Below are 27,123 nucleotides of genomic sequence, written 5' to 3'. Positions count from 1 at the left end.
GGGAACTAGCTTCGTCTGGTGAGTGGCAGGAAGCGTGACGTTCTTCATCAACATTTATGGAATATATTTAGATGGAACTGTGTTGGATGGAATTCCATCTTCGTAGTTGAGCAAGCAGGTCAACACATTGTGTTTAAGCACTGTGTGTGTTTATTGTGTCAGTTGTGCTGGACAGATTGATATGAAGGAAGCTGCAGTCTGTTTTATCTCTCGTCTTTGTGGAGAGGTGTGAATAGTTTTTCACGGCAGCGTGTTCACACCCCTCCCCTTTCACCTCCCATCGCTCACCAGCAGCTCAACAACACAGAAAGACAGTCCCTGAGTTACAGGGAACAAATGTATAATTCGTTTATATTAGTTAAAAATGTTCAAGTCTGCAGAATGGCCACTAGGGGGAGCAGGGAATTGAACCAGTGTAGAGGACCGTGGTGTTATTTATTATGCTGTGTAACTAGCCAGTTAGTGGGAACTGGCTTCAAGCAGGTGTTCTGTTTAGAACAGGGGTGGGGAACTCTGGTTCTGGAGGGCTCGATTCCAAAAAAGTTCAAAAAAGGTGATTGTGCTGCTTAAACACGCCTGATTATTATCAGCAGTTAATCAAAGTTTAGTAGCTGATTTAGAGCAGGGAATTTCCCGAAAGCTGCACTCAACTCAGGCCCTCAGTTTAACCACAGTATGGATTGTGGTGCTGCCTGAAACTGGGCCTCCTTTACACAACTTTTAAAATATCAATAGAGTTAGAGAATAGAATTCCCTGTTTTTTTGTCGTGGGGATGCAGACACCAGGCAAAAAGAGGGTTCAACACACAAGTTCTGGCTATGAAAAGCACTCAAAGCCCCAGATCCCCTCCATCGTTACACAATATGAACAATACAAACAAAGCTACAAAGGTTTCTCTTTGCCTTTTTCCCCCTCCTGGGTCTCTCATTGGCTGTTGCCTGATCACTTGTTCATCTGCATCACTGACCATCTCACCATCTCATCACTGACCATCTCACTCTACAGAACGTTTTGAGTTGTAAATATCAGACATGTTTGAAAATATCGGAGGGTCAACAATGACTTCAGAGCTCAATCTGAGGGTTAAAGATTCATTCGTTTCTTCTCTCACACTACCAGATCAGCACTCAGTAGCAGTAATGCTAACCAATTAGCTCTCAGTAGCAGTAATATTGGTGTCCTGTGGCCACCAAAACTGTTTGCTGTAGAAAAACAGAAATATACATATAACTTTCCTCTGATTTTAAAGGAAGGTCTGATATTAATGGTTAGAAAACAAGTTTAATTTTAACTCCGTTCTTGTTCATTGAAATTGACCGACTTGCTCTGGGGCGCCCTTATATGATATTACACGAGAATAAAATGACACTATTATTAACAGTTATTAGTCCTATGCTATAACACTAACTGTAGCATATGGTGTCTGTTGTTGAGAGTGTATATTGACTTCCTTACTGGCTCTCAGTGAGAGAGCATTTTGAACTGTGAGTATTTCCAGACAGCAGGACTGAAACGGCCTGCTGGACCACATCTGGCATTTACTGGCACAGAAAAGTCAAATGCTACTGCTGAAACCCAGCCTAGCCTGTTTACAGCCCTGAGAGCATCGCATCTCAGCCACCTGACCCCTCTGACCCAACTCTCAGCCACAAGTACAACAACTGGGCCATTACGGCACCACATGTGGCCCAGATCTGAATTTTAATCAGGTCTGATGGGACAGCAGAGCTTCAGTGGGTCACTTGCACACTCATGACCAACTATACTGACTAGCCTTGAGAATATATGTGATAATAGGGTTATTGCATATATTCATCACTCTGTGTATGGTTTCCATGGAATCATACAGCACGTTTTCAAGCGTCCATCTGTGGGCTTCCCATAGCAGCAGTATTCTGTGTTCTAATACGTCAAAACATATTGTTTACTATGTCAAAAGAACGACTTTTGTTCTCAGAATAATCATTTATGTTGCAATAAGATCATCACAACATTTTACAGAAGTCCACAGAGAAGCAGAAAACAAGCAGACAAAAAACTCAACTTGGCTTATGGAATCGTCTTCCACACCAATCAGAATGCAACAGACACATGATCATGTTTTGATATTGAAAAAACAGGATACAGCTACAGTGCGCTCCACAAATATGGGCACATCTGGAAACTATAAGCAAATTTATTCAGATACATGGGATCACAGACACCATCAAGTACCAGCACCAAAGCCTCGGCCAGGAAGCTCAAACTGGACCATGGTTTGGTTCAAGCAGGACAATGATCCTAAACACACATCAAAATCAACACAAAATGGTTCAGTGACCACAGAATTAAGGTTTTGCCATGGCTACTTCAGTCCCCTGACCTAAATCCCTCAGAAAACCTGTGGGAGGAGCTGAGGAGGAGAGTCCACAGTGTGGAGCTCTGAATCTGAAGGATCTGGAGAGGTTCTGTTTGGAGGAACGGACTGTCATGTTTTCTCCAGTCTCATTAAGCATTATAGGAGCTGATTATAGACTCAGAGCTGTTATCTTTACAAAGGCACAAAGCATTAAATGAAGAGTGCAATAATGGTGGCACAGACAGGTTTGGAAAAAATATTAATTTTCTGGTAAGATTTAGTTTTTTTTTAATCATTGTTCTTCTGTACTGTTATAAAGGTTTGATTTTCATTAATGTGTATATATATATATATATATATTTTCGAACTGCCGCTCACACAATGTCACCTGATGACAGGGCCAATGCTTAGACGGTGGCGCGGTACTCGGGAGACATTAATATAATATTTTGAATGAAAGATCAAAAGAATAATCGATAAAGAATGTTTTTTACAGCCTGTTTTGCTCATGTTTACCAGGGGTGCCAATATTTGTTGAGGGCGCTGTAGCATTTAAATATAAATATACACTCCGCTAAAAAGGACCATTACGATTTGTATATGTGTTTTTATGTATATGTGTAGAAAAGATGATATGATTATATATTACAGGGCTAGCATATGTAGATCTATTGGATTAAACATTCTTATTCCACAGCAGCTATCACTATTGCTCAGATATGGATTCCACCCCTGTGTCGATGTGAAACTAGTGGTTATGGGTCAGTTGTGGTCATGGTGGTTTAAAGGTGCCTGGGGCCAAGTAAATGTCAGATGTGAACCATATGCAGCATTAACCTAATTTTCCGAGGGCTTGCAAAAAGATCTGTATTTTAACAAGTGCAACCTGAAGTTTTAACAACCTGATGGAACAGAGTTTCATTATATTATTATTATATTATTATTATAAACAGGTGAAATCTTCAAATTTCACCACTCATTAAATGCTAAACCACAAGTTGAACAGCTATTACTACCTATCAAACAGTACTAATCCTGCTATGATAACTAGCATTATGGTCATCACCAAAACCAGCACATCGTCGCTGCCGGAACAAAATCATTCTCAACTTTTAATGGAAGGAAAAAATTATTTCCAAGTCATTTTGCACCATTTCTGTTGGAACATTCATCATAAAATTTGACACAAAGCAAAGGGCAGCTGACAACGTCAAATTATGTCAAAAAATGAAAAACAGCAATGGAGAGATGAAGCTTTGTCCCGACAGCGATGATATATTGTGTTTTAGATGCTGCTATGCTGGTCAACTGACATGACCAGACCAGCATAAACCAGTTTAGACCAGAATTACATGCTGGTCACAGCCGATATGCTAGCACTAGCTTAGCAGGCTAATAACGTCAACCCACCCCAGAACAGGTAAAATTCTGTTTTTGTCACTCGACTTCACTCGCGCAGGTTTTATCCTCTAAAACTGCACATATCAAACCTGTGTTTTGGGGTGAGAAGCTGTTTCAGTCTGCTTGCTAGGCTAACGCCAGCCTCTGATGCCAACAAGGACAATTTGTTGGAACAAAACCTCGAATCTCCATTTTTATTTATTTTTATTTTTCAGTTTTTGACAGAATTTGAAAATGCCTGTTGTCCTTTACATCGTGTGTAAATTTCATGATGAATGGACCAAAAGAAATGACCCAAATGTTTTTTCCTTCCCCTGTAAAGTTACCATTTTGGAGATACAAGGTTTTGTTCCAACAGCAGCGATATATTATGTTTTGGATGCTGGTATGCTGGTCAACTAGCATGATCATGCTGGAGTGACCAACTAAACTAGACCAGCACTAGACCGGCTCAGACCAGCGCAGACCAACATGAGATGCTTGTCTTTTTCAGAGGGTAATGCACTCATTAGCATTATCTCGCATAGATACATCACTTTATTAGTCCCAGACGGAAATTCTTCTATTGCAGCAGTAGAAAGTACAGTAAAGAGCAAAACAAGGGCAAAATAAACAGGAGCAAAGTGTTGCTGTACACTATTTACAGATATATAAATATAAACTAGAGATAAATAATAAAATATATCAAAACAACCATAAAAATAAATGTACTGTACAAAATAAGAAGTAAATTGCATAAATACTATGCAGTTGACAATGCAGTGGTGCTTGTCCCCTCCAGTGAATGAACTAGTGACTATGTACTGTAATGATAACCAGTGTTAACTGTTTTAATATAAACATGTAAAGTCTGTTTTAGGGCAACACGTATGACACAAATACCAACCTAAATAATCATAACAAGCCATGTGAGAGGAGTCAATCATTTGAAACCACGTTTTCTTGTGCAGAAGGTCTTTAAATGATGATTAGCACAAGTCCTCAAAATACAGGAGACGCTACCTGATCCTGAAGTTGACCCGGTGTCTTAGCATGCAGGTGGATTTTGTATATACTCTTTCTTTCACATACCCCCCCCCCACCACCACCCCACTTACACAAGCCCATCCCATCTTATTTAAGACTTCACATCAGCTCTAAGAGGACAGATGGGGAGACACACAGGACAGCTTTAGTCCAGCCCTCACAGATCAGCCTGAGAGCCGTTTGGATCTCGATTATCACCTGATTGTATTTTCTCAGCTGTTTTCTGGTTTTGTGTTTCACTCATGTCCACAGTGGAGTGTCCACTCTCAGGATGTGTCTAGGAAAATGTTCACGCATCATTGCCAGATATCTGTATCCTCTGGCCTTCATCTCCATGGCCTGCAATGTTCTTCTGTTCTTCCCCGACTGGAAAATCACATACGCGCTGGATAACCATCTCACCCCAGAAGTGAAGCACATGGGGGGCTTGATTGGAGGGGGAGTCATGGTGAGCTGATTTTTTTAATTATTACAGGAAAATAGGTAGAAAATGCAGTAACTAAGGTGACATCTCACATGCCTTTAATAGAGCGATTCCTTGTGGCCTAATGGTTGGTTCCAGGATTTGCATGTTCTATTTTTAAAAGGTCTAGATCAGGGGTCGGCAACATGTGACTCCAGAGCTGCATGCGGCTCTTTTACTGCCCTCTTGTGGCTTCACAGCAGAATTAGATTTACAGTTTACAGTAAAATAAAGCTCTGCTGATCGTTCAACACAGTTTAACAATAAATGGTCTTAAACTCTGGAGTTAATGTAGAACTGCTAATTCACCCTTTAACCCTGAAGATCAGCGCAGACTGCTGGTCACCATAGCAACACACATAATAGTCTCGCTTAGCTAGTAGCTAACGAAATGGCAAAGAGAGAGATTTAAGATGAACATCGATAATTTAGAGATGAATGGGTTTATTTGTGTTTATAATCTCTCCAGCTGGTTTCCTGATACGTTTAATCTGCAACGAGAAACTGACAAACACTAAAAAGTCGCAAAGCTGTAGTCAGTTTCTTATTTGAAGTTTCCGTTCCACCTTAAATGGTGCAGCAGTCACATTCTGGCTCCTCAGGCAGCCTTTAACCTGAATCAGAAAAATTTGAACAAGAAGCTGGCGAATGAGAAGCAACTTCAGCCTCGTAAAAAGTCGAACGATGAGAGACATTTTATGAGAAATTATTCTACTTGTGTGGAAAGGTTTCCTGCTGGAGATGCGAGAAAAGCAGCTATAGCTGAGCTGAAGCTTAAAGCAGAGCAAAGTAAGTCTGAGTTTTCGTTTATATTTTTCAGCCTGTATCAGAACATACTGAGACAGATTTACAGGCAAGATGGAGAAATGGACATAAAATGTTGTTGATCCTAAAGTGGTTAGATTTTTGTTGAAAGGACAAAATGGCTCTTCTTAATGTTTGGGTTGTGACCCCTTGTGAAGAAATTTCCTTGTATTGAGAGATGATAAGTCTCAGGATTAAATCGGCCACAACTTCCACATTACTCAGATTAATCACACAGATTAATCTAGGCGGACGGCTCTCGCTATCTTTTATTACTTTAATAACTGATCGTGATAATTAGCCGTCCGGACCAGCAGGAAAGTATTCAGTCTGCAGCTGACGTTAAAAACCAAGTTTAGCACGAGTAGAAAAACAAACTCACACATATCAGCACATCCACCAATGTGTGAATCACTTCTAATCTTAATACACATAAAAATAGAATAAACACCACAAAACACAGTAAGAAGGACGAAGCTGAAGTTGGTTTCCTTTCCAGCTTCTTGTTCCTGTTTTTCTATTCCATCTTAAATGGTGCAGCAGTCACTTTCTGGTGCCTGAAGCTGCACCATTTAAGGTGGAACGGGAAAATTGTAATAAGAAGCTGGCGAATAAGAAGTTAAATTCAGCTTCGTGTAAGAAGCTGCTAACATTACTCTATGATGAATATCTACACGGATTAAGGAATGCTGTAATTTACCGCTATAAAGCTTTAACCATCACTGTAAATAAATAACTACTACATAAAGTTAAGATCCTGAATAGACTATTAAATGAAATAAGCTTCATATAAAACCAGAGGAAAAACAATCACATCAACAGGTTCTCTGAGCCTCATTAACCACACGGCCACATCTACACAAACACCACACAGACAATACACATCACACAGACATGAGTGTGGATCACTGCATTCCCTCCGTTATATAATCCTGTCCCTCTTTCTGAGAGTGATATTCCTGAAATAGTGTAATTTTGGACAGTATCTTTATTAAACTGCCGCTCTGTAATGGTACTGAATGCGGTCCAGCAGCAATGTTGACCGGCCCAAAATAGCGGCGCCGTTGACGTGCCTGGCTGGACCTAATGTGACATCTAGGCATGGTTGGGATAGCTACTGAAAAATGAGCAGTTAGCTACTTTCCCTAAATGTGTATCTAACTACGATTTAGCTACCTTTCCAGAAAAAGTAGTGGCCACTTTTTAGCTACTTTCAAAGTGCGACTGTCACTGTTTGTGATTCTCCACCTGACACACCAAACAAGCCCAACTGACAGTGTGAACAGGTCACTGCATTTAATCATGAGCCAGAAAGAAACAGTTAAAAAGCTGCAAATCTACAAAAAGATCACCAAACAGTGAGTTTAAGTGACCAACAATCAAACTTACACAACCAAAGGCCTGATATCCAACAACAACCTAGACTAAAGGCAAAGTCAGTCATTCCAGGCTTTTCCTAACAAAACTCAACAGAAATAACTGAATACAAGCCAAACAACTTTGTGTGAAGCATCGTCAACTGCTGAACTGAAACTGCTCCAATTTACACATTTCAGCCAGATCTGTACAGACAGACACGACATTCAGAGTCCTTCAGCAACTCTTCAGCCTCAGAATCCTCATCAGTGACTCTGGCTCTGTTTGGGGTGAATCAGGCCTGAATAGTCTCCACTGCTGCAGAGCTGCTGCGGCTCCACAGCAGAACTAGATTTTTAATAATCATAATATGATCAACATAATAATCCTCCTTTACTGTAAAACCATTATAACACACAGTTCTAACACAGTTTAACAGTAAATGGTCTTAAACTCTGGAGTTAATGTAGAACTGCTAATTCACCCTTTAACGCTGCAGACTGACATGCAGACTGCTGGTCACCATAGCAACACAGACAGTCTCGCTTGTAGCTAACGAAACAGCAAAGAGAGAGACTTAAGACGAACATTGATAATTTGGAGACTTATTTGCAGTTATAATCACGCCTCATACGCGCTCTGGTGGTGGTCAGCAGCCTGGAGTTCGTCCTGTGCACCTTTCAGACGGTCATTGCCTTGTTTACGTTACATGGGCAGGACCTGCAGTGAGTAAAGAGTGAAAGGAGCACAAGCTGGGTTTAAATCAGCTTTATTAACATTAACATTAATGTTACCGTTAACACTAAAGGCTGCACAGACTAGTCGACTTTCCTGCTCGGCGATGACATCTTAAGCTTGATGTCGACTAGTCACTAGCGACAACAACATGGCCGCCTCAGAGAAGACAGCAGGTGAGGAGGCTGGTGATTTTAGGGGTCCGTATTTCTGGTTTCCTGAAAGTTAGCAATGCGATCCAGGGCTCTTTGGAAAGGGCATCACGCTCTACTGACTTGTGAAGTTTAGCTTCATTCTAACATCTCTCCACTGATTTACAGAGCTTCAAAAATTCGATACTGAACGTCATTATCTCCAGCTTCCTGAAGACGACAATAAAAAGTCCTGTGCGGCTGCAGAGGGGGCATAACGCCCTGTTACCCTGTACAGTTTGGAGTCAGTTACTCTTACTTTGTCAGAGTTACGGTGCTCTAAATTCCTCTGGCTCTCTGGATCTCTACTGCAGGAAAGTGTCTTGGCAAGGCCGCCTAGGGTGCGCCTAAGTAGGATACGAATTTGTGAGATTCCAGGTCTGTATCTCTGGTTCCCTGAAGGCCAGCGATGATCCAGGGCTTGTTGGAAAGGACGCGTCACGCTCTACTGACCTGTGGAGTTTGGCTTCGTCACCGATTTTTCAAGTCTGGTTTTCTTCTCTTGTGGATTTAGTTATGACATCATCAACAATTAGTCAACATCGAATTTTAGCACATAATTGTCGACTTTAAAAAATCTGAAGTTGTGCAACCTCTACTTCACAAAATTCATATATATATATATATATATATATATGTATATATATATATATATATATCCCAGTGATTATTTTTTTACAGGGTTTCTTTGCTGACAGTACATCAGTTACAGAGTTGAGTTTAGCGTACACACTTAAAAAAGATGGTTCTTCAAGGGTTTTTTTAGTAAAGAAAATGGATATATATAATTTTTTTCAAACAGGGTTCTATATAGCACCAAAAAGAGCTTCTTCTGTTGCTACAGGCGTGACATCACAACAAGAGAAAAACCCTTTTGGTGCTACATAGAACCATATACAACACATTCTCCCTCAAACCCTTAAAGAACCATCATTTCTATAAGTGTAGAATTAGCAAACATTAGCAAAAAAGTGTAGAATTAACAGGCTTCCATGTTAATAGAATGGAAATTCTAATTGACTTAAAATGTATTTTTTAATGAATAATTTGATTTCAGTCTGTAATTTGGGTGACGAGGCAGAACCTCATCAGTCAGTTTTACTGAAAATAAAGTGTGGATACAAAAATGTTCTCTTTTTTCGTCCTGTGATCTGCAGGGGAATCAGGGGAGGCAGCTTCCTGATGCACATGTGGCTTGTGGAACGTTCCAGATGTTTCAGAGGGGTGATGGCGTTCAGGCTTGAGTGAACACTGAGAAGCTGAAATGCACATTTTTATAACCTAGAAAGGACGTCTGACGAGAAAGAATGAGATCTTAAATGGATTCAAGCATTAATGCAAACTTGATGAGATTCCTGAAATATTTTAATGATTATATTTGAATCTACAGTGCAGTTATGCTGGGCTTGGACTGTTTTAAGTGCTCATAGGTTTTATTCATGAATCTGAAACCTGCAGTCAGGCTGTTGTGAAGGACTCGTCAGTAGTTTTTCTAAAAATCTTTGTGTTTGTTTGTATTTGTCCGGTCAGCGTACACTGGCCTTACGTATTATAGGGACAGAAGAACTTTCAGTAGCTTATTATTCAGTGTTGCCATGTGCAATGTAGATGTGTCTGTTAAATGTGTTTTCTGCTTTTATTTGTGCTTCTGAAAAATGTATAACTTGTAACTGAATTTTTGACTGGAAACTAAATGATCCAATGGTAAACTTTTAAAACTCATGGCTACGATTCTGCAGCATTTCCCAAAACAGGGGTTTCTGAGGGTGAATTTTACCTAAAGAACTCTCTAATTGTCCATATTGTCTGATGTGCTTGAAATTCCTATTAACAAAAATCGTCAGGGTTCAATGTTGCAGCAGCCATTTTAGTTTTTTTTCCACACCAAACAACACAAAGCAAACTAACAACCAAATCAAAGTTGGCCACTTTTCAGTGGCTTCAAACTAGACTTTTCAGTCCTTTTCTCCAAACTAAGCTGCTGCTGCTGCTCGTCTCTCTCTCTCTTCCCTTTCTGCTCTTTTTAAAAGGCGCTCACGTTAGATCAGCTTGCTCCGCAGCTCGGCTGCCCGGGTCGAACGCGAGGTGTAGTGAAGCGGCCTCGTTGTAGAACAGGGGGCGGGGCCTGGGCAGCGGAGTTCTGGACCTCTTGTGGCCGTCGTCGTCCTCTCTCTGGCGGCTGACATCCTCCGCTGTCACTTGTGTCTCTCTGTGGTGTTTGGGATTCAGGCCCTGCCTTCCCGCCGGCTCTTGCGGCCGTCATCGAGCGCATGCCGTAATGCGGTTCAATCCAAATGCATGACTATCACAACAATGGCTATTATTTTACTATAATATCGTTTCCCTTGAGTGATACTGCAGTGATAAATAGAGCTAAATCTGCTGCAGTGCTGGTGAGGGATGTGGATGTATCAGCTCTTAAAGATTTAATATCAGCCCATTAGACAAATGCCCTTAAACCCTATATGGGTCATTCTACAGAAACGTCCATTTTTGTGTCCCTAGCGTTTACAGATAATTGCACTTCAAAAACATGTTAAGGTTACAATTTATTTGTATTTTAAAATAAAGCAATAAGTTATTTTAACAACAACACCTTCCTGAGCCTCAATTTAGCGATATTGGTTTATAAATCAATCATATAGAATTCCAGGCACCACAGAAGAGCTCGTCCCCACAATCATGTGTGAAGGCTGAGGCCATATTTTGAGGTAAAAAACATGTTTTTCTGCATTTCTAACTGCAATAATATAACATGACTATGGAATATTTAAATTAAATGAAATGATAAAGAAAACAAATGCCAAATAAATATTATAAATATATAATGAAAGTTCCCCAGGAGTCGTGTCACTGGTGTTACTGCGTAACAAAAAAACTCTTATTTGAAATAAAAGTCACACTGATGACATCACTCGACTTCCTTTTACCTGTTTTCTGAGGATCTATGAAGAAAAGCTCATGGTGAGTCCACTGAGTCTTTCAGTTATCAGAGATTTTCTCATTTAGCTCATGATTTCATATGAAGCTTTTAGCTGAAGTCACTGGTGTGACCGACTTTATTCTGAGGTAACTGTGAAAAAATAGAACACAAATGGATTAAATTCCATATTTTGGTGGATATTCCATGATTGACAACATGTGGTTTGATGCTCTGTAGCAGTTATTTTGTAAAATGCATTGTTCATTAAAAATGTCTCTGGTGTTCCTTTATTATGTGGAACACCAATGAGGATCAGTAACACCAGTGACTCCTATGGAGAGATAACAAAGTGGACGTTTCTGACTCCTCTCAGTTGGTGTGACTATTTGTGCTTTTGTTTGCTGTATGTTTGACTGTACTTCATTCATCCTCGTTTGCATTAGAGAGGAATGTAAGCTACATCATGATCTGTTGAAAGCTAAAAAAAATAATCACAAAAACTGATTTATAACACTTATAATTTAAAATAATGTAAACATTCAAAGTTTAGAGGGATTTTTGTGTGTGATGGTCATGCACTGACCCACATGATGAGAACGATGGGCAAACAGGATGTGGTTGTAGCTGCTGTAAGTTTACATGGGAAACCTCAAAGCAGAAGGGGAAAAAGCTGACAGACACCATATGTGTATGTGTGTGTGCATGCATGCTTATGTGTGTGTGTTGGTGTATCTGTGTGTGTGTGTGTGTGTGTGTTTATCTGTGTGCATGCATGTGTGTGTGTGTGTGTGTGTGTGTGTGTGTGTGTGTGTATCTGTGTGCGTGTGGGTGCTGGCATGTGTGTGTGTGTGTGTGTGTGTGTGGGTGCGTGCGTGTGTATGCGTGTGCGTGTGTGTGTGTGTCTGGGTGTGTGTGTGTGTGTGTGTGTGTGTGTGTGTGTATGCGTGTGTGTGTGTGCGTGTGTGTGTGTGTGTGTGTGTGGGTGTGTGCGTGTGTGTGCGTGTGTATGCGTGTGTGTGTGCGCGTGTGTGTGTGTGTGTGTGTGTGTGTGTGTGTGTGTGGGTGTGTGCGTGTGTGTGCGTGTGTATGCATGTGTGTGTGCGCGTGTGTGTGTATGCGTGTGTGTGTGCGCGTGTGTGTGTGTGTGTGTGTGTGTGTGTGTGTGCACAGAAAGCAAACTTCCTCCTCTGCACAGCAGGACATAGAAAAGCCCCCAGTATGCAAACCTGTCTTATAAACCCACTCACACTTTTACTGTAGCACACTTCAGAAACTGGAGTGAATTTCAGAAACACATTCGAGTCAGAAGTCAGTAACAGTCTGGAATATTACATAAAAAGAAATACTCAAAAAATCACAGTGGTTAAATATGGATGGGGTGACATTAGCACCTCTCACCCACTTACCAGCTCCCACAGGTGGAAGGGACCTCAGAAAATACCCAGTCACACAAAGACAAGGGAGTCTACCTATATATATATATATGTGTGTACGTATATATAGTTGTATGCAAATGTTTGAACACAAAGACATTTTTTGTTGATTTTCTACGTAAATAACATTCTCAGTAATTGTGTATTAGAGTGTGTGTAGATGATGTGTTCACATATTTTCAGTTAGAAAATCAACAAAATGCACCTGTTTTACAGGCTTTAGCCCTGCTTTAGTATCGTGGCCCCTCAGTTGTGAGCAAACCCCCCCTGAATGCACTGCATAGTCTCTTAGCTCTTTCCGCTGTGGCCAGTGTGGTCACCTGTTCAGGAGGCCCACATGCTGTCAATTCACACCTCATTTCACACCTCATTTCACACCTCACTTCACACCTCATTTCACACCTCATTTCTGAGTTACTACTAAGTTATCGTCTTGTTTCTTAGGTTATAGATTTTTGCAGTATCTCCAGGTTTTTTGGCTTCCACCATCTGCACATTTTGTCAGTCACTCTCAATAAGAGCATCTGCTGAGTGACTAAGTGTAACTGTGTGTGAATACAGTACTATACAGTACTAAGTCAGAGACCCCCTTCATCTATTTAATTAATAAAACTGGACTCCTAACAACCACCTGGAAGACCTACACTCTCAGAAATAAAGGTACTAAACTGTCTCTGGGTCAGTGCCCCTCTTGTCACTGGGGTGGAACCCTCAAGGCTCCATCTCAGTACCTTCAGTCAGGGAACATAACTGAACCATAATCCACTGAAATGATATGTTCTAAGCTGTACTGACTCCACACACCCCGTCTCGTCTCCAGGCTTTTATTTTACTGTTCTGTTTAAAACATTCGGTTATGAAAAGGTGCAAATACGAACTTTTCACTTGGAAACACTTATTTAAGGTTCACAATCAGACCTTAAAACCACTGTTGGAGCTTTGAGGAACATTTACACTGTTTCTACCTTGATGAGGGAATAATGTACCTGAACAGAAACTTTATTACTAACAGTGTGGTGAACACCAAACTGCCCCATCAGATAAACAGCACTTAAAGCTTTCATCTTTCATCTTTCACCGGACCTCAACAACACCGAATGAGTTTGATTACTTCAGAAAATCATCAACCAGCTTCTAAGACTGAACTTTGGAGGTGTGTCTGCAGATTCTTTGAGGAACTGAAAGTGAGTCTCCTGAAAAGAATGGAAGCTGGAATAAAGGGAAAGAGAGACTCACTGACTCACACAGCTGAGATTACACAATGGTGTGCAAAAGTTTGTGCACCCCTGGTTCAATTCCATTTTGTTTTTTCATTTTCTGAGTGTGAATAAGTTACGCATCCTCTACAGAGCCACATCTCTGAATATTTTAATGCACAATTTTAGTTTATTTGCTTAACATGTTGGGGAAACAAATATAAAAATTAAAATGTGGGCTGTGAAAAAGTGATGGCACTTTTATGTTTTATGTTTTATATTTTCCAACATGTTACACTCTGTAAATAAATAGAAGCTGTGCACTAAAGAGTGCTGAAAAATGCCACATTTAAGTGTGTTAACAGTTTTTAAACTTGTGTATAACTGTGATTTTCTGTTTTCTGTTTTTTTCTTGAAGCTGAAAAATGAAAAACTTGAACTTTAAGGCTGTTTTTGCTGAAGATTCATAAATGAAAGGGAGTCTTTGGCTTTTAGACAGTTCTGAATGCGTGAAATCGAAGCAGCCTTTTTCTAGAGCAATACATATATGTGTGTGTGAGTGTGTGTGTATGCGTGCGTGTGTGTGTGTGCACTTCCTGTCTCTGTGAGAGTGTTTAAGGTCCCGCCAGTGTTTCTTTTTTCGCATCATTCCTGAGTGACACCATGAAAATCACACCGACAGTCTCATATCTCTGGACCTGCACTCTGCTCCTCTACACACTCATCAGAGGTAACACTGCGTCTGAGTGTGTGTGTGTGTGTGTGTGTGTGTGTGTGTGTGTGTGTGTGTGTGTGTGTGATAATTACAGGTGTTGTTAACTGAATTCAGAGTCACGGATTCAGAAACACACACTGCCGAGCTGTTCAGGCCTTTGTGTGGAGGAGTTTGGAAAATAGTTCAACTGATTCTGGAAAACAAATTATGTATTAACAACAGAACAATATACTTAAATTTGATCTGTTTTAAAATAAAAAAAAAATAAACTTATTAGCTACTATAAATTATTCGGTAACTACTTTGACTTGTCTAGTAATTACTTTAAATGATTCAGTTTCCACTGAATTGTTTAGTTTGTATCATAAATTGTTCACTATCTACTACAAATTAAGTATCTCCTATGAATTATTCAGTATCTGATACAAATTATTCAGTATTAAATATGAAGTTTTCATTTTCCACTATGAATTATTCAGTGTCTACTATGAATTATTCAGTATTAAAAATGAATTTTTCAGCATCTACTATGAAACTAATGAAGGTCTATAGGTGTGAAAGTAGGGAATTGAAGTCTGGAGCCACACACAGAGGTATATTAGTATTATCATAACTGTTTAAAATGTCTATATAATATATCTATAGATAGATATTTCGTATGTTAAATCGTGCTATAAACATAAATCTTTTGTAATGTAATAAAATAACAATAAAAACAACTTCGCAGTGTCTGATCACTTCTGTTCTGTGTTTAAGCCCAGATAAGGGTAGCAGAGTTAAAGTGTCAGTAACCCAGATTAACAGATGTGCGGGGGCTGAAACTTCCAACCACACGACCTCCTGCTTCACGTCTTTATTTACGTCTTTGTAACGCTGAGCTTAAACTCCTCAACAGTCATTTCACAACCCGCTTCTCTAACAAAGAGCTGAACAGATCCAGAGGGCTGTGTGTCCGACAGACACTCCGCCGCTGAAACCTGATTAATACTGTCTACTGATCATACTGATCACTTTTGGCAGAACAAATAGCTCTACAGGCTCAGGTTAATCCAGCCTGAATTCAGCTCATAATGTTCAGACACTGATCTACATCTAACGCAGGGAAATTAATTAAATTCAGCATTTTATAATTAATGAATTAATTAAATAATAAAGAACTAATAAAAAATTAATTTATTTAATGAATCTGTTTAATTAATCTTGTCTGTAGCTTTAAATAAAAAAAAAACCTTTTTAAAAGAAGAAAAATGCTGGAAATTCTTAAATTAAAACCCCTTCACTAAGCTGTAAAAATGAGAAATTTAGTAGAAGTTTTAACAAAATTAACATCCAGAATGAAATTTTGAAAATATTTTGAGAATGAAATTTTAGCCTCAGTATCAAGAAAACCTCATATTTTCAGTGTGATCAAATCTTGAAGTAGTTTTTAGGAATTGCTATAAATATGTAATTACAGTATGTTAATTATTCTTTTAGTAATTTCTCCCAAAAAAATAATGTGGAATTAAACATAAACATTCTCTGCTGTTCAGCTTTTTAATCTACACTGTATATGTTATTGTTGAATAAAATACTTCTTATTATTGTGATTGCAAACTCTCCATTTGAGCTCAGCAGCCACCCTGTGTGGAAATATCAAGAAGAGTGGACCAATAGAAACGCTCCAAAATCACTTATCAAAGCTCTTTACATTATCTTACATTGAAAGTTAAGAGCTTTCATTCCAAGTAAATCTCACACTGAAAAAAATCCAACTTTCAACTGAAGTAAATTTATTCTGAGTTAAAAATTCCTCATCAACAATTATTTTTAACAAACCCACACGCGCCGACATCAGTGTAAGGAAATACATAAGTTAGTCAATTTTATTCATACAGCACATTTAAAACCAAAGTGCTTTACAGTAAAACCACTTTACGTTTCCACTTCACGATCACCAGCGTACATCAACACAGCAGCGTACGGTCCTCAATCAACAGCTCAACAGCTCTGCAGCTCAACAGCTCAGCAGCTCAACAGCTCAGCAGCTCAACAGCTCAGCAGCTCAACAGCCGCTGAAAGCTAATCAGTAAGCTGCAGGACGGTGAGGAGGGAACACAGAATAACAACGAAAACACACCAAAACAAAACAAAAGCACGTGGACCACGATAAACACAGGCTAGAATAAATTAACTTAAATTAGAATAAATGTCAGAATAAATTAACTTCAGTTCTCATTTTTTCAGTGTGAGATTAAACTAACGAGGAACGAGGCCGCAGGAGAACGCGGCCGCAGGAGAACGAGGCTGCAGGAGAACGCGGCCGCAGGAGAACGAGGCTGCAGGAGAACGCGGCCACAGGAGAACGCGGCCACAGGAGAACGAGGCTGCAGCGTCAAAGAACAGTTAAGAGTCTGAAAGCAGAGTTTAAAGAATCCGAGGACGTGAACCAAAGAAGTGACCGCGCCCTTTTTACGGCTCCAACACATTCTGGGTGATGAGCCCAGCTGTCAGTCAGTGAAGCTTCATGATGGCTCCTGTGATGCTGGTCAAGATGAAGCTGATCCTCCGGGAGCGACTGGCGTTCGTTAGCAGTCGTGATTGTTTACCTCTGGACGAGCCGTGAAGCAGCGTGACGCTCTGTTCTTTTGCTCTGTGGGTCAGTTTAGGAGCTGATCTGTTCAGACTGATGTCGCATACAGATCACATTTAAAAGATGAATGTGAACAGACAAACAAAATAATCAGATTTGGTGGGAAAATCAGATTTGGTGAGAAAATCAGATTTGAGCCACTTTTACCTGCTGTGTGAACGAAGCCTTTCTTGTAACCCTTTTTACTCATCTTTACCAGGGGTGCCAATAATTGTGGAGGAGAATGTAAGATATATATACACTGCCATCCAAAAATCAGCCCAAAATACCAAAACATTAAGCTTTTAATGCAGAGACTTAGCCAAGGGGTGGCCAGGGGTGGCCAGTCCCACCCTAGCACAAAGTACTGCCACTCTTCTGGCCACCCCAGCTATGGAAAGGCAGACGGTCAGCCATCGTCAGTAAAGCAGTCACCAGAAAAAAGCTGTCCTGTCCAGTCTGTGTGATTTGCTGTGATTGGCTAATTTTGCTGAGCAAGCAGCCGAGTGGATGTGTGTTACTCTATGAAGTAGACTGTGATGGGAAGATGAGCTAACCAGCATAAATTAATCAGCTATGATCGTTTATTATGCTAATTACTTTTACAGCTGAATATGTGCATGTGTTGTAGGCTAGATTCCATCTGTGCAATGAGTGTGTGCTAAAGCTACACTCTTAGAAAAGATGGTTCTTCAATGGTTCTTTAGTGATTATATATAGAGCCATGAACACTCAAAGAGCTCTTTGCATGATTAAATGATTCTTTGCATGGTGAAAAGCTTCTTCAGACTGATGGAGAATGTGTTGTACATGGTTCTATATAGCACCACAAGGGTTCTGTGATTGTTATTATGTCAAGCTTGTCACAGTAGAACCACCACAGGGCCCGTTAATCTGTCATGGGTCAGTTAAAATTTCAGTTAAAAGCACCAAAAAGGGTTCTGCTATTGTTGTCAAGTTCGTGTACAAGAGAAGAACACTTTTTGGTACTATATAGAACCATATACAACACATTCTCCATCAACCTGAAGAACTACACTCTTAGAAAAAAAACATTTTTATATAGCAGCAAAAAAGGGTTCCTTGGCTCATAACAATAGTGGAATCCTTTTTGGTGCTATATAGAATTTTTAAAAAGGGTCTATATGAAGCCATGTACAGCACATTCTACATCAACCTGAAGAATGCTTTCACTATGCAGAGAGCTCTTTAATCATGCAAAGGGTTCTTTGAGTGTTCATGGTTCTATCACCAATCGTGCGCAGCAGCGCAGTGTATAAAATCATGAAGATACAAGCAGCAGCTTCAGCGTAGCGTGATTGTTGTCCAGACTGGCTGGTTTGAGTGTTTCTATAACTGCTGGTCTTCTGGGATTTTCACACACAGCGTCTCTAGAGTTACTCAGAATGGAGCGATAAAGATGAAACATCCAGTGAGCAGCAGCTCTGCAGACAGAAGTGTCTTACTGATCAGAGAGGTCAGTGGGGAATGGACAGACTGGTTCAAGCTGACAGAAAGGCTACAGCCACTCAGATAACCACTCTGTACAACTGTAATGAGCAGAACAGCATCACTGACGGCTTCAAACAGCTGAAAAACACTGACAAGCTAGTTTGTATTTAATGTGAGACTAAATATTAAATCTGGACTCTGACCAGGTGGAAAAATTGGTAAATACTTATTTGGTCTATTTTTTTGCATGGGAGTGTATATATATATATATATATATATATATATATATATATATATATATATATATATATATATATATATATCGCTGTTGTTGGGAACAAAACCTTGTATCTCCGAAATGCCTACTTTACAGGAGAAGGAAAAAACATACTTTACTCTTAATGTCAGTTAATGGAACCAGAGTTTTTTTCCGAATCATCACATCCAATGTTGAAACTGAGAAATTTTACTGTTTTTTAAAAAATAAACGCCCATTTTGAATTTGATGCCAACAACACGTTCCAAAAAAGTTGGGACGGGTGATGTTTACCACTGTGTTTCATCACCTCTTCTTTTAACAACACTCTGTAGTTTAGAAACTGAGATGTTTTCTGTTCTTGTTTGATACAGGATTTCAGCTGCTCATCAGTTCAGGGGCTCCTTTGTCATATTTTTCATTTCACAATGCACCAAATGTTTTCAGTGGTGACGGGTCTGGACATTCAACATTTGATATGTCGTCTTTGTAGTATTTCCCTTTAAAAATATGGCTTACATGATTTGCATATCATGACATTCTATTTTTATTTACATTCTGCACAGCGTCCCAACTTTTTTGGAAATGGGGTTGTACATATATATGTATATATACACACAAGTAGGTATCTCCACAATAGTCTCTAATAATCCAATAATACTATCTTTTTTCCTCACTCAGAGTGTCCAGCAGACAGTGAGATGATCACGTCACAGACAGTTCGCGCTCGGCTCGGTCACTCAGCATCTCTGACCTGTCAGGCTAAAGAAAAGGTTAACGTCGTCCAGTCTCAGTGGAGCCGCTGTCCTGACCACATCATCCTTGTCTATAAAGAACAACCTGGAGCTCATGTGGTTAACCAGAGCTACAACGGCCACGTCTCCACTGAGGGGTACCACACTCTCATCCTTAACAGAGTGCAGGAGGGGGATTTCGGGGAGTACTGCTGCAAACTGACCACATACCCCAGCGGCAGTCTGGAGGGGCGAGTCCTGCTGCTGGAGGAAGATGAGAAAGAAGATGAGAAATATGGTAAACAAATCAAAATCAAAACAAAACAAATCTACTTTCATTCTTCAGCTTGAAGCTACTGTTTTGGTTCCCCTGGCCTAATTACACATTTTTTTGAAGTAAAAGTGAACGCAGCACACTAATTAAAATTTTACATAAATATCATTTTCTGCGAATTTTTAACGCACATGTACTTTATAGTTGATAAACTTGAAATGAAAAATAAAATAGTAATTGTAGGAAGTCAGTACTAAACCTGCTTTGGCAGATTTCACAGCCTGCAAATGCTTTTTGTTTGCACATTTTGCTGAGTCTTTCTCTTCTTGTTTTAGGAATTGTCACCCACTCTTTTTGCTAGAACACTTCTAGTTCTGTGATTGTGTTGCATGCACAGCATGTTTAAAATCTACCCCCAGATTCTAAGTGATGTTCAGGTCAGGAGACAGTGAGGGCTGTTCCAAAAGCATCCGCTTGCACCAGCTCAAAGTGGATTTTGAGGTGTGTTTTGGATCATTGCCCTGATGTCGAAGCCTATTTTCAGCTTCAGCTTCTTCTCTGACTGTGTCACATTTCCAGAATTTGCTGAAATTTAGTGGAATCCATTCTTCCATCTACACACCAGCTGCCGCAGAACCCCAAAGCATAACAGATCCAGGCAGTCTTAACAGTCGGCATGGTGTTTCTTTCATCAGGTGCTGCTCCTTTTTTCTCTAAGCATTCCTTTGTTGATTGTGGCCAAAGCATTCAATTTTTTCTTCCATCAGTCCACAGTACTTGTTTCCAAAGTGACTCTGGATGATCCAGATGTTGTTTTGCAGACTTTTGTGATGAGGTTGCAGGTCAGGAATTCATTCTGATGATTCTTCCATGCAGATCATGTTTCTGTGAGCAGTGCTGCACAGTAGAATGGTGTATCATCACTTCTGTGTCAGCTAAACCTTCCTGCAGGTCCTTTGCTGTCATGTGGGGGTTTTGCTTTGCCTTTCTGTCCTGCATACAAGCTTTTCTTTCTCAAATTTCCAGATATTGCCTTGATTTCCACAGCTCCCCTTAACTGGCATTACTTAATGAAATTTCAGACAGTGGAAACTGTGAGCTGGAGCCTGATCTGTTTTTGAGTTGAGTGTTAGGAAAAAAACAAGAGTCAGAGAATTTATTATGCTCTGGAATTCTCATCAGCTGACAACGACCGGCCTAATGGGTCAATTAAGGCATAAGTTCATAAGGTTCTCAGACTTAACAACTAGAAGGGTATCCAAACAGGTGCACATGCCACAAGCAGCTGTGCATTAACATTTGCAGAAAAAAATTAGTTTTTAGTAGTTTGTTGCAGAGATTGTATTTTTTTCTTATCACTTTAAAAACAGCGAAATATGTAATGTGGCCAGGAGTACCAAAACATTTCCATGTAGCCGGAGGGGAGGTATAAGGATAGGTGTAAGTGCTCTTTCTAGTGTGTGTAAAAGCACATACTACATACAGTTTTGTACTACATACATTTTTCCACTAAATTTGGACGGATCCTCTGAATTACGAGGTCATTAAGGAGCTGAAAGATGAACATTTCTGCAATCCCATTTCCAAAAAAGTTGTGATGGGGTAATGAAAGGCTGGTACAGTTGTGTAAAGCTAAAAAACACCTGGTGGTAATTGGGTATAAAAGAGCATCTCAGAGAGGCGGAGTCTTTCAGAAGTAAAAATTCTGCCACCTTCTCTGGGCCCGAGCTCATTTAAAATGGATGGAGGGGAAGTGGAAAAGTGTCCTGTGGTCCAACAAATCAAAATCTGAAATTCTTTTTGGAAGTCATGGACACTGTGTCCTCTGGGCTAAAGACCACTCAGCTTGTTATCAGTGCACAGTTCAAAAGCCAGTATTCATGATGGTTTAGGGGGGCATTAGTGCACATGGTATACGTGACGTGCACATCTGTCACCATTAATGCTGAACAATAATATACATGTTTTGGCAACATATGCTGCCATCCAAACAACGTCTTTTTCAGGGAGGCCCTCATTATTTCAGCAAGACAATGTCAAACCACATTCTGCATGTATTACAGCAGCATTCCTCTGTATTAAAAGAGTCCAGGTGCTAAACTGACCTGCCTGCAGTCCAGATCTGTCACCACTGAAAACATTTGGTGCATTTTGAAACAAAAAATACGACAAATGAGCCCCTGAACTGATGAGCAGCTGAAATCCTGTATCAAACAAGAACAAGAAAACATTTCACTTTCTAAACTACAGCAGTGTCTCCTCAGTTCCCAAACACTTACAGAGTGTTGTTAAAGAAGAGGTGATGAAACACAGTGGTAAACAGGCCCCCGTCCCAACTTTTTGGAAGGTGTTGTTGGCATCAAATTCAAAATGGGCAAATATTTTTCAAAAAACAATAAAATTTCTCAATTTCAACATTTGATATGTTGTTTTTGTACTATTTTCAATAAAATATAGGGTTTAACTGATTTGCACATCATTGAATTTTGTTTTTATTCACATTTTGCACAGCATCCCTTTTTTGGAAATGGGGTTGTATTTTGGCTCTTTAGTGATCTCATTATTTAGAGGACCCGTCCACATTCGGAGGAAAAATGTTAGTAGAACCAAGCATATCAGGTTTGGAAACTTTCTGAGTACCACAGACATCGATAGCGGAATTCATTTTCCTTCAAATTAACGTCTGTCTTTAATATATATGCTTTTCAACATGCGTTTTATACATACATATATTTTACAGATACTCTCAGTAAAAGTTTTGGAACAACAAAGCGTCCACCTTCCTCCACCTCACAGCCCACAGCAGGTCAGCTCACGTCAGCTTTTATTATTACTGCAGTTGAAATATTTGTGGCAGGAATTTTCATATTTAAAGCCTGACTGTTCATTTCTGGTGTATTCCTTCCCCTTCTTCCCTTAATTTAAAGCTAAAGAAATGAGTAATTTAGCAAGTTAGTTTAACTCTGAGTCTGCTGTATGGATTTTGGATGAATCTGAAGGATTCTGGACTCTGAAAGTGTAGAACACTGACCCCAGGTGGCAGAGAGATGTTACTGCGGCCAGAGTCCAGCCTTAGACACACACACAGAAGAGCTGTTCTAGAGCCGAGACATTTGAAAAGACTTCAGAAGCAGTAAATAAATCTATCATTGAGAAGTTTCGTTTGTTTTCTTTTTCTGAAAGTGCAACTGTTTAGTTGAAAAGATCCAAAATACAGAAGCTGAAGAATTTACTAATTTAGTAAGTTAGTGGGACCTGCTAGTAAACACTGAGTGCGTTTACATGCACTTAATATTCCAATAACTGCAGAAAATCAGATTTTGTCAGTAATCTGATCAACACATTTACCTGCAGATAATCATGGTAATCAGATAATGGGGAAATTCAGCATCTACATGAGTCAGACACTAATCAGATTTCTGCTTCACAACCAGCCAATAAACTCACAGAAGAAGATGTGATGTAAACGTAATGTAAAACTCAAACTTCATACCGTGGCTTTTTTTAAACATTGAGTCACTTTACCTGAAAATATAAACAAACATCATCTAGAAGATGAAGAATATTTAAATCCTTTATTTCCTTTTTGGTTTCAGCGCCGCTCCAACAGTGTTTTGCTGCATCTCGCAACATCCACCGTCTGTTTTCAGATAGCAATCAGAGTAAGAGTTTACAGCACTGAGAAATCTGATTACTGAGCTAAAATCCAGCTCTCTTAAACAGATTTCTAGATCGGAGTATGGTGTTTACATGACCGTTTGAATAATTGGATTACTGCAGAAATCTGATTATAATCAGATTATTGAGACTGCTATATGGATCATGGATGAAATCCTGGAGTCTGAAAGTGTAGAACACTGGCCCCAAGTGGCAGAAGCATGTTATTACAGTCAGAGTGTGGCCTTTTTATATGTGGTATCAAACGATTTAACTTTCAATTTCAATTTATGCTGTTCTAGAACGTTCTCCTCTATTCAAGGTTCCAGAATGTTTCACCCCGTCATACTGTTCTACAGTGTTCTCTACTGTTCACTCTGTTTTAGAATGTTCTCCCTAGTTACACAGTTCTAGAAAGTTCTCTACCATTCATAGTGTTCTAGACTGTTCTCCCCTTTCAGTGTTCTAGAACGCTCTCTTCCATTCATACAGTTCTAGTATGTTCTTCCCATTTATTAAAGTTCTTTTCATTCAAACTGTTTTAGAAAGTTATCTACTATTCATACTGTTCTAGACTGTTCTACCCATCCACACTGCTCTAGAATGTTCTCCCTCATTCACCCTCCTATAGAATGTTCTTGAATGTTCTCCCTCATTCACACTGTTTTAGACAATTCTACCCATTGACACTGTTCTAGAATGTTCTCCCTTATTCACACTGCTATAGAATGTTCTCCGTCATTCACACTGTTTTAGACTGTTCTACCCATTGACACTGTTCTAGAATGTTCTCCCTTATTCACACTGCTATAGAATGTTCTAGAATGTTCTCCTGCTCAGACAGTTCTGCTCTGTGGAACCCTGTACTCTGTGAGTAAGCGTAGCTAACGCAGTAGGTTCTGAAGGCTGGTGCTCCTGCCTAACTGTGCTTTGGTTCCTCAGGTCTGCCGGTGATGATGATCGTGTACATCTCCTGTGGTGCTGCAGGGTTTGTGGTTCTGATGGGGATCATCATTGGCCTGGTCTGTAGGAAGGTAAAGAGACTCAGAGAGAACAGTTCTCCCTCACACTCCTCCTCTGTCCTCATGCACTGATAGAACGTCATCTACAGAACCTTCCACATCACCATTACTCTCGTATTAAAGAACCCATATTATACAGGTTCTCATTAAGTTCCACTTTATATCATCTATAACAGACATAATTCACTTCATTTAAACTGCTCCTCTCTCTCTCTCTGTCTCTCTCTCTCCCTCTCTCTCTTCCTCTCTGTTTCTCTCTATCTCTCTCCCTCTCTCTCTCTCTCTCTCTCTCTTCCTCTCTTTATCTCTCTCTCTCTCTCTGTATCTTTCTCTCTCTCTCTTTCTGTATCTCTCTCTCTCTCTCTCTCTCTGTATCTCTCTCTCTCTCAGCGGAGGAGAAAGGTGCGTAATCCGATCCGTGTTCCAGTGCAGCCTTCAGGTGTCCCCCAGAACAAACAAGAGAAGGGAGACCCAGTGGAGGTGTGTGATGAAGGTGATGACGATGAGGGTGGGATGTACCTGAATGTTCCTCAGCTCGACTCCTAATGGACACTCAGCGCGTGGACATCAGTGAACTTCCTTAATCACTCAAACCAGCAGTTTATATTTGTGACCTCACAACCATCCACAGTGACTCAGCTCTTTAGGAACCGATTCAGTGCATCATAAAAGCTCAAATTCCATCCTGATTCAGTTTTATTCCATTCGATTCTTTAGGAAATGATTCAGTGAGTCATAAAAGCTCACATTTCATCCTGACTCAGTCTGATTCAGTTCAAATCAACTCAATTCAACAAAAAACAACGGACTGCATCATAATATCTCAAATTCCATTCTGATTCAGTCTGATCCAGGTAATGATTCAGTGCATCACGGAATCTCAAATGATTATCTTCCAATTCATTTATAGTTTTAATACAGTTCAGTTTTGTTTTTGGAAATACAGAAATGTGACTGTACAGGCAGTAGAAGCAAAACTCCAAGCTTTTCTTGTTTTAAAAGTCCTGAGAGATTTAATTTGGGACAAAAATGCTTGGATTTTTATGGAATATTATTATAATCTCAAAAGTGCAGTTGAATCGGCTCCTTCAGATTAAAGCTTCATATTTAATAGATACATTTTTACACACGCACACACACACACACGCACACACACACACACACACACACACACATATGTATAGATATACATATATGTTGTTTGATAGCTGCTGCAGTCTGTTGGGTTCTGTAAATGTATTTGTTTTATGTCTTTGTGTATTTAATGTAAATGATATGAATTATGTGAATTATTGCAGTGATATGTTCGGGGGTGAGTTGGGGCGTCATCCAAAACATCATGGGAAAACAAGAATATAGTCTTTTAAATGATGATGCGATCAGTCGAGCTCAGTATGATCAGGAACATCAACATAACATTAAAAACAACATTGATTCAGTTCTGATCCGACTTTAAAGGAGCGATATGTGATCCTGAGAGCACGTGTTTAAAATGGGCACTACAGTCCAAACTCAGTGCCCAAATATTGGGGAGTTTTCTAGCCCCACCCGCTCCTCCCCAGACTCCAAGCTCACATGGGTTGCCAGATTAAGCACACTGAACCTACACAAACAATGACATTAAACTTGACAATATCAAGTGATGACGAGTCTTACACTGTAAGCTGATCCGCTAATGTACGTTTGCAATGTTTTATATATATTACTATAAACCAGCTTGTGTGGAGTTTTGCAACTCAGTGTTAGTTAGATGCATGGCTGGCTGTGTACAGTGGCCAAAGCTAAGCCCGTAATCCTGAAGACAAGCACCCGTCCCTTCTAGCATCAGTGATAAATTAGTTAAGGTTAGCTACCCTAACAAAAAAGAAGTTTATAAACGTGTGTTATTAGTGTACTTTTTTAAACTAAAAGTGGGCCAATTTAGTCCCACGAAGTACTCAAATAGTACACTTGCTAGTAAACTACTAGTACATTGATATTAGTAAACTTACTACATAAACTCTACTTGGGAAATACACTTTACTTAAGTTTACTTAATAAAATTTGCTTTAATACAGCTCAATGCTGACCCCTTCAGGAGACTCGCCATCCATCTCAAAGTCCTTTGGGCTCTAAGCGTCTTGCTTTAACTGCGTCTCTGGTCTTGGAGCTGTTTAGAAGCTTTTTAGCTCGGGTAGAATCTGACGTCATCTCTGCTGATCCAGTTTGTTTCCTTCCGTGGCTGCAGCTCGCTGTGTTTACCAATTTGTTTCACATCTGGCAACCCGGGGTGAGGAAATGGTACTGTGAAATGGGCAGTGGGCAGGACCACAGCACAAACAGAACGGAAATCTCAACGGAGAGCATGCTGGCTGTAGTTGTCGTTGGAGAAGCCGGTATTTCAGCTGAGCATGTTTCTTTAATCTCTGATCACACATCATGGCCACTTTATGATTTATTACAGTAAATATGTCACATATTGTTCCTTTAAAGTCAAACGTTTAGTTCACACTCAGCCGTCAGGGCCCTGTGGTTCTGTTATCTTTCCTTATTAAA

The 27,123-nt window shown here is 39.9% G+C and overlaps 2 protein-coding genes across 3 annotated transcripts; both read left to right on the top strand.

Moving 5' to 3' along the window:
• The first annotated feature begins 4,896 nt into the window (after positions 1-4,896).
• On the top strand, positions 4,897-9,887 carry LOC118814961 (transmembrane 4 L6 family member 1-like). The gene is made up of 2 exons (XM_036580874.1): positions 4,897-5,214; positions 9,473-9,887. The coding sequence occupies exons 1-2, from the start codon at positions 5,038-5,040 to the stop codon at positions 9,557-9,559; spliced, it is 264 nt and encodes an 87-aa protein (XP_036436767.1). The 5' UTR covers positions 4,897-5,037; the 3' UTR covers positions 9,560-9,887.
• A 4,608-nt stretch (positions 9,888-14,495) lies between these two features.
• On the top strand, positions 14,496-27,123 carry LOC118814934 (T-cell immunoreceptor with Ig and ITIM domains-like). Of its 2 annotated transcripts, XM_036580832.1 has the most exons (5): positions 14,496-14,597; positions 19,583-19,933; positions 22,650-22,715; positions 24,509-24,600; positions 24,979-27,123. In XM_036580832.1, exons 1-5 carry the CDS (start codon positions 14,531-14,533, stop codon positions 25,132-25,134), a joined length of 732 nt encoding a protein of 243 aa, XP_036436725.1. In that variant the 5' UTR covers positions 14,496-14,530; the 3' UTR covers positions 25,135-27,123. The 2 variants fall into 2 exon arrangements, with proteins under 2 accessions (XP_036436725.1, XP_036436726.1); XM_036580833.1 differs by lacking the exon at positions 22,650-22,715.

This window comes from Colossoma macropomum, unplaced genomic scaffold, assembly GCF_904425465.1.
Source record: "Colossoma macropomum unplaced genomic scaffold, Colossoma_macropomum, whole genome shotgun sequence".
NCBI classification, from domain to species: Eukaryota; Metazoa; Chordata; class Actinopteri; order Characiformes; family Serrasalmidae; genus Colossoma; species Colossoma macropomum.
This window is presented reverse-complemented; position numbering and strand designations above follow the sequence as displayed.

Excerpts from the sequence above, each read along its gene's own strand:
- LOC118814961 (XM_036580874.1), top strand. The coding sequence starts at position 5,038 with ATGTGTCTAGGAAAATGTTCACGCATCATTGCCAGATATCTGTATCCT. Across the intron at positions 5,215-9,472 it reads TGATTGGAGGGGGAGTCATG|GGGAATCAGGGGAGGCAGCT; the intron begins GTGAGCTGATTT and ends TGTGATCTGCAG.
- LOC118814934 (XM_036580832.1), top strand. The coding sequence starts at position 14,531 with ATGAAAATCACACCGACAGTCTCATATCTCTGGACCTGCACTCTGCTC. Across the intron at positions 22,716-24,508 it reads CACCTCACAGCCCACAGCAG|GTCTGCCGGTGATGATGATC; the intron begins GTCAGCTCACGT and ends TTGGTTCCTCAG. Across the intron at positions 24,601-24,978 it reads TTGGCCTGGTCTGTAGGAAG|CGGAGGAGAAAGGTGCGTAA; the intron begins GTAAAGAGACTC and ends TCTCTCTCTCAG.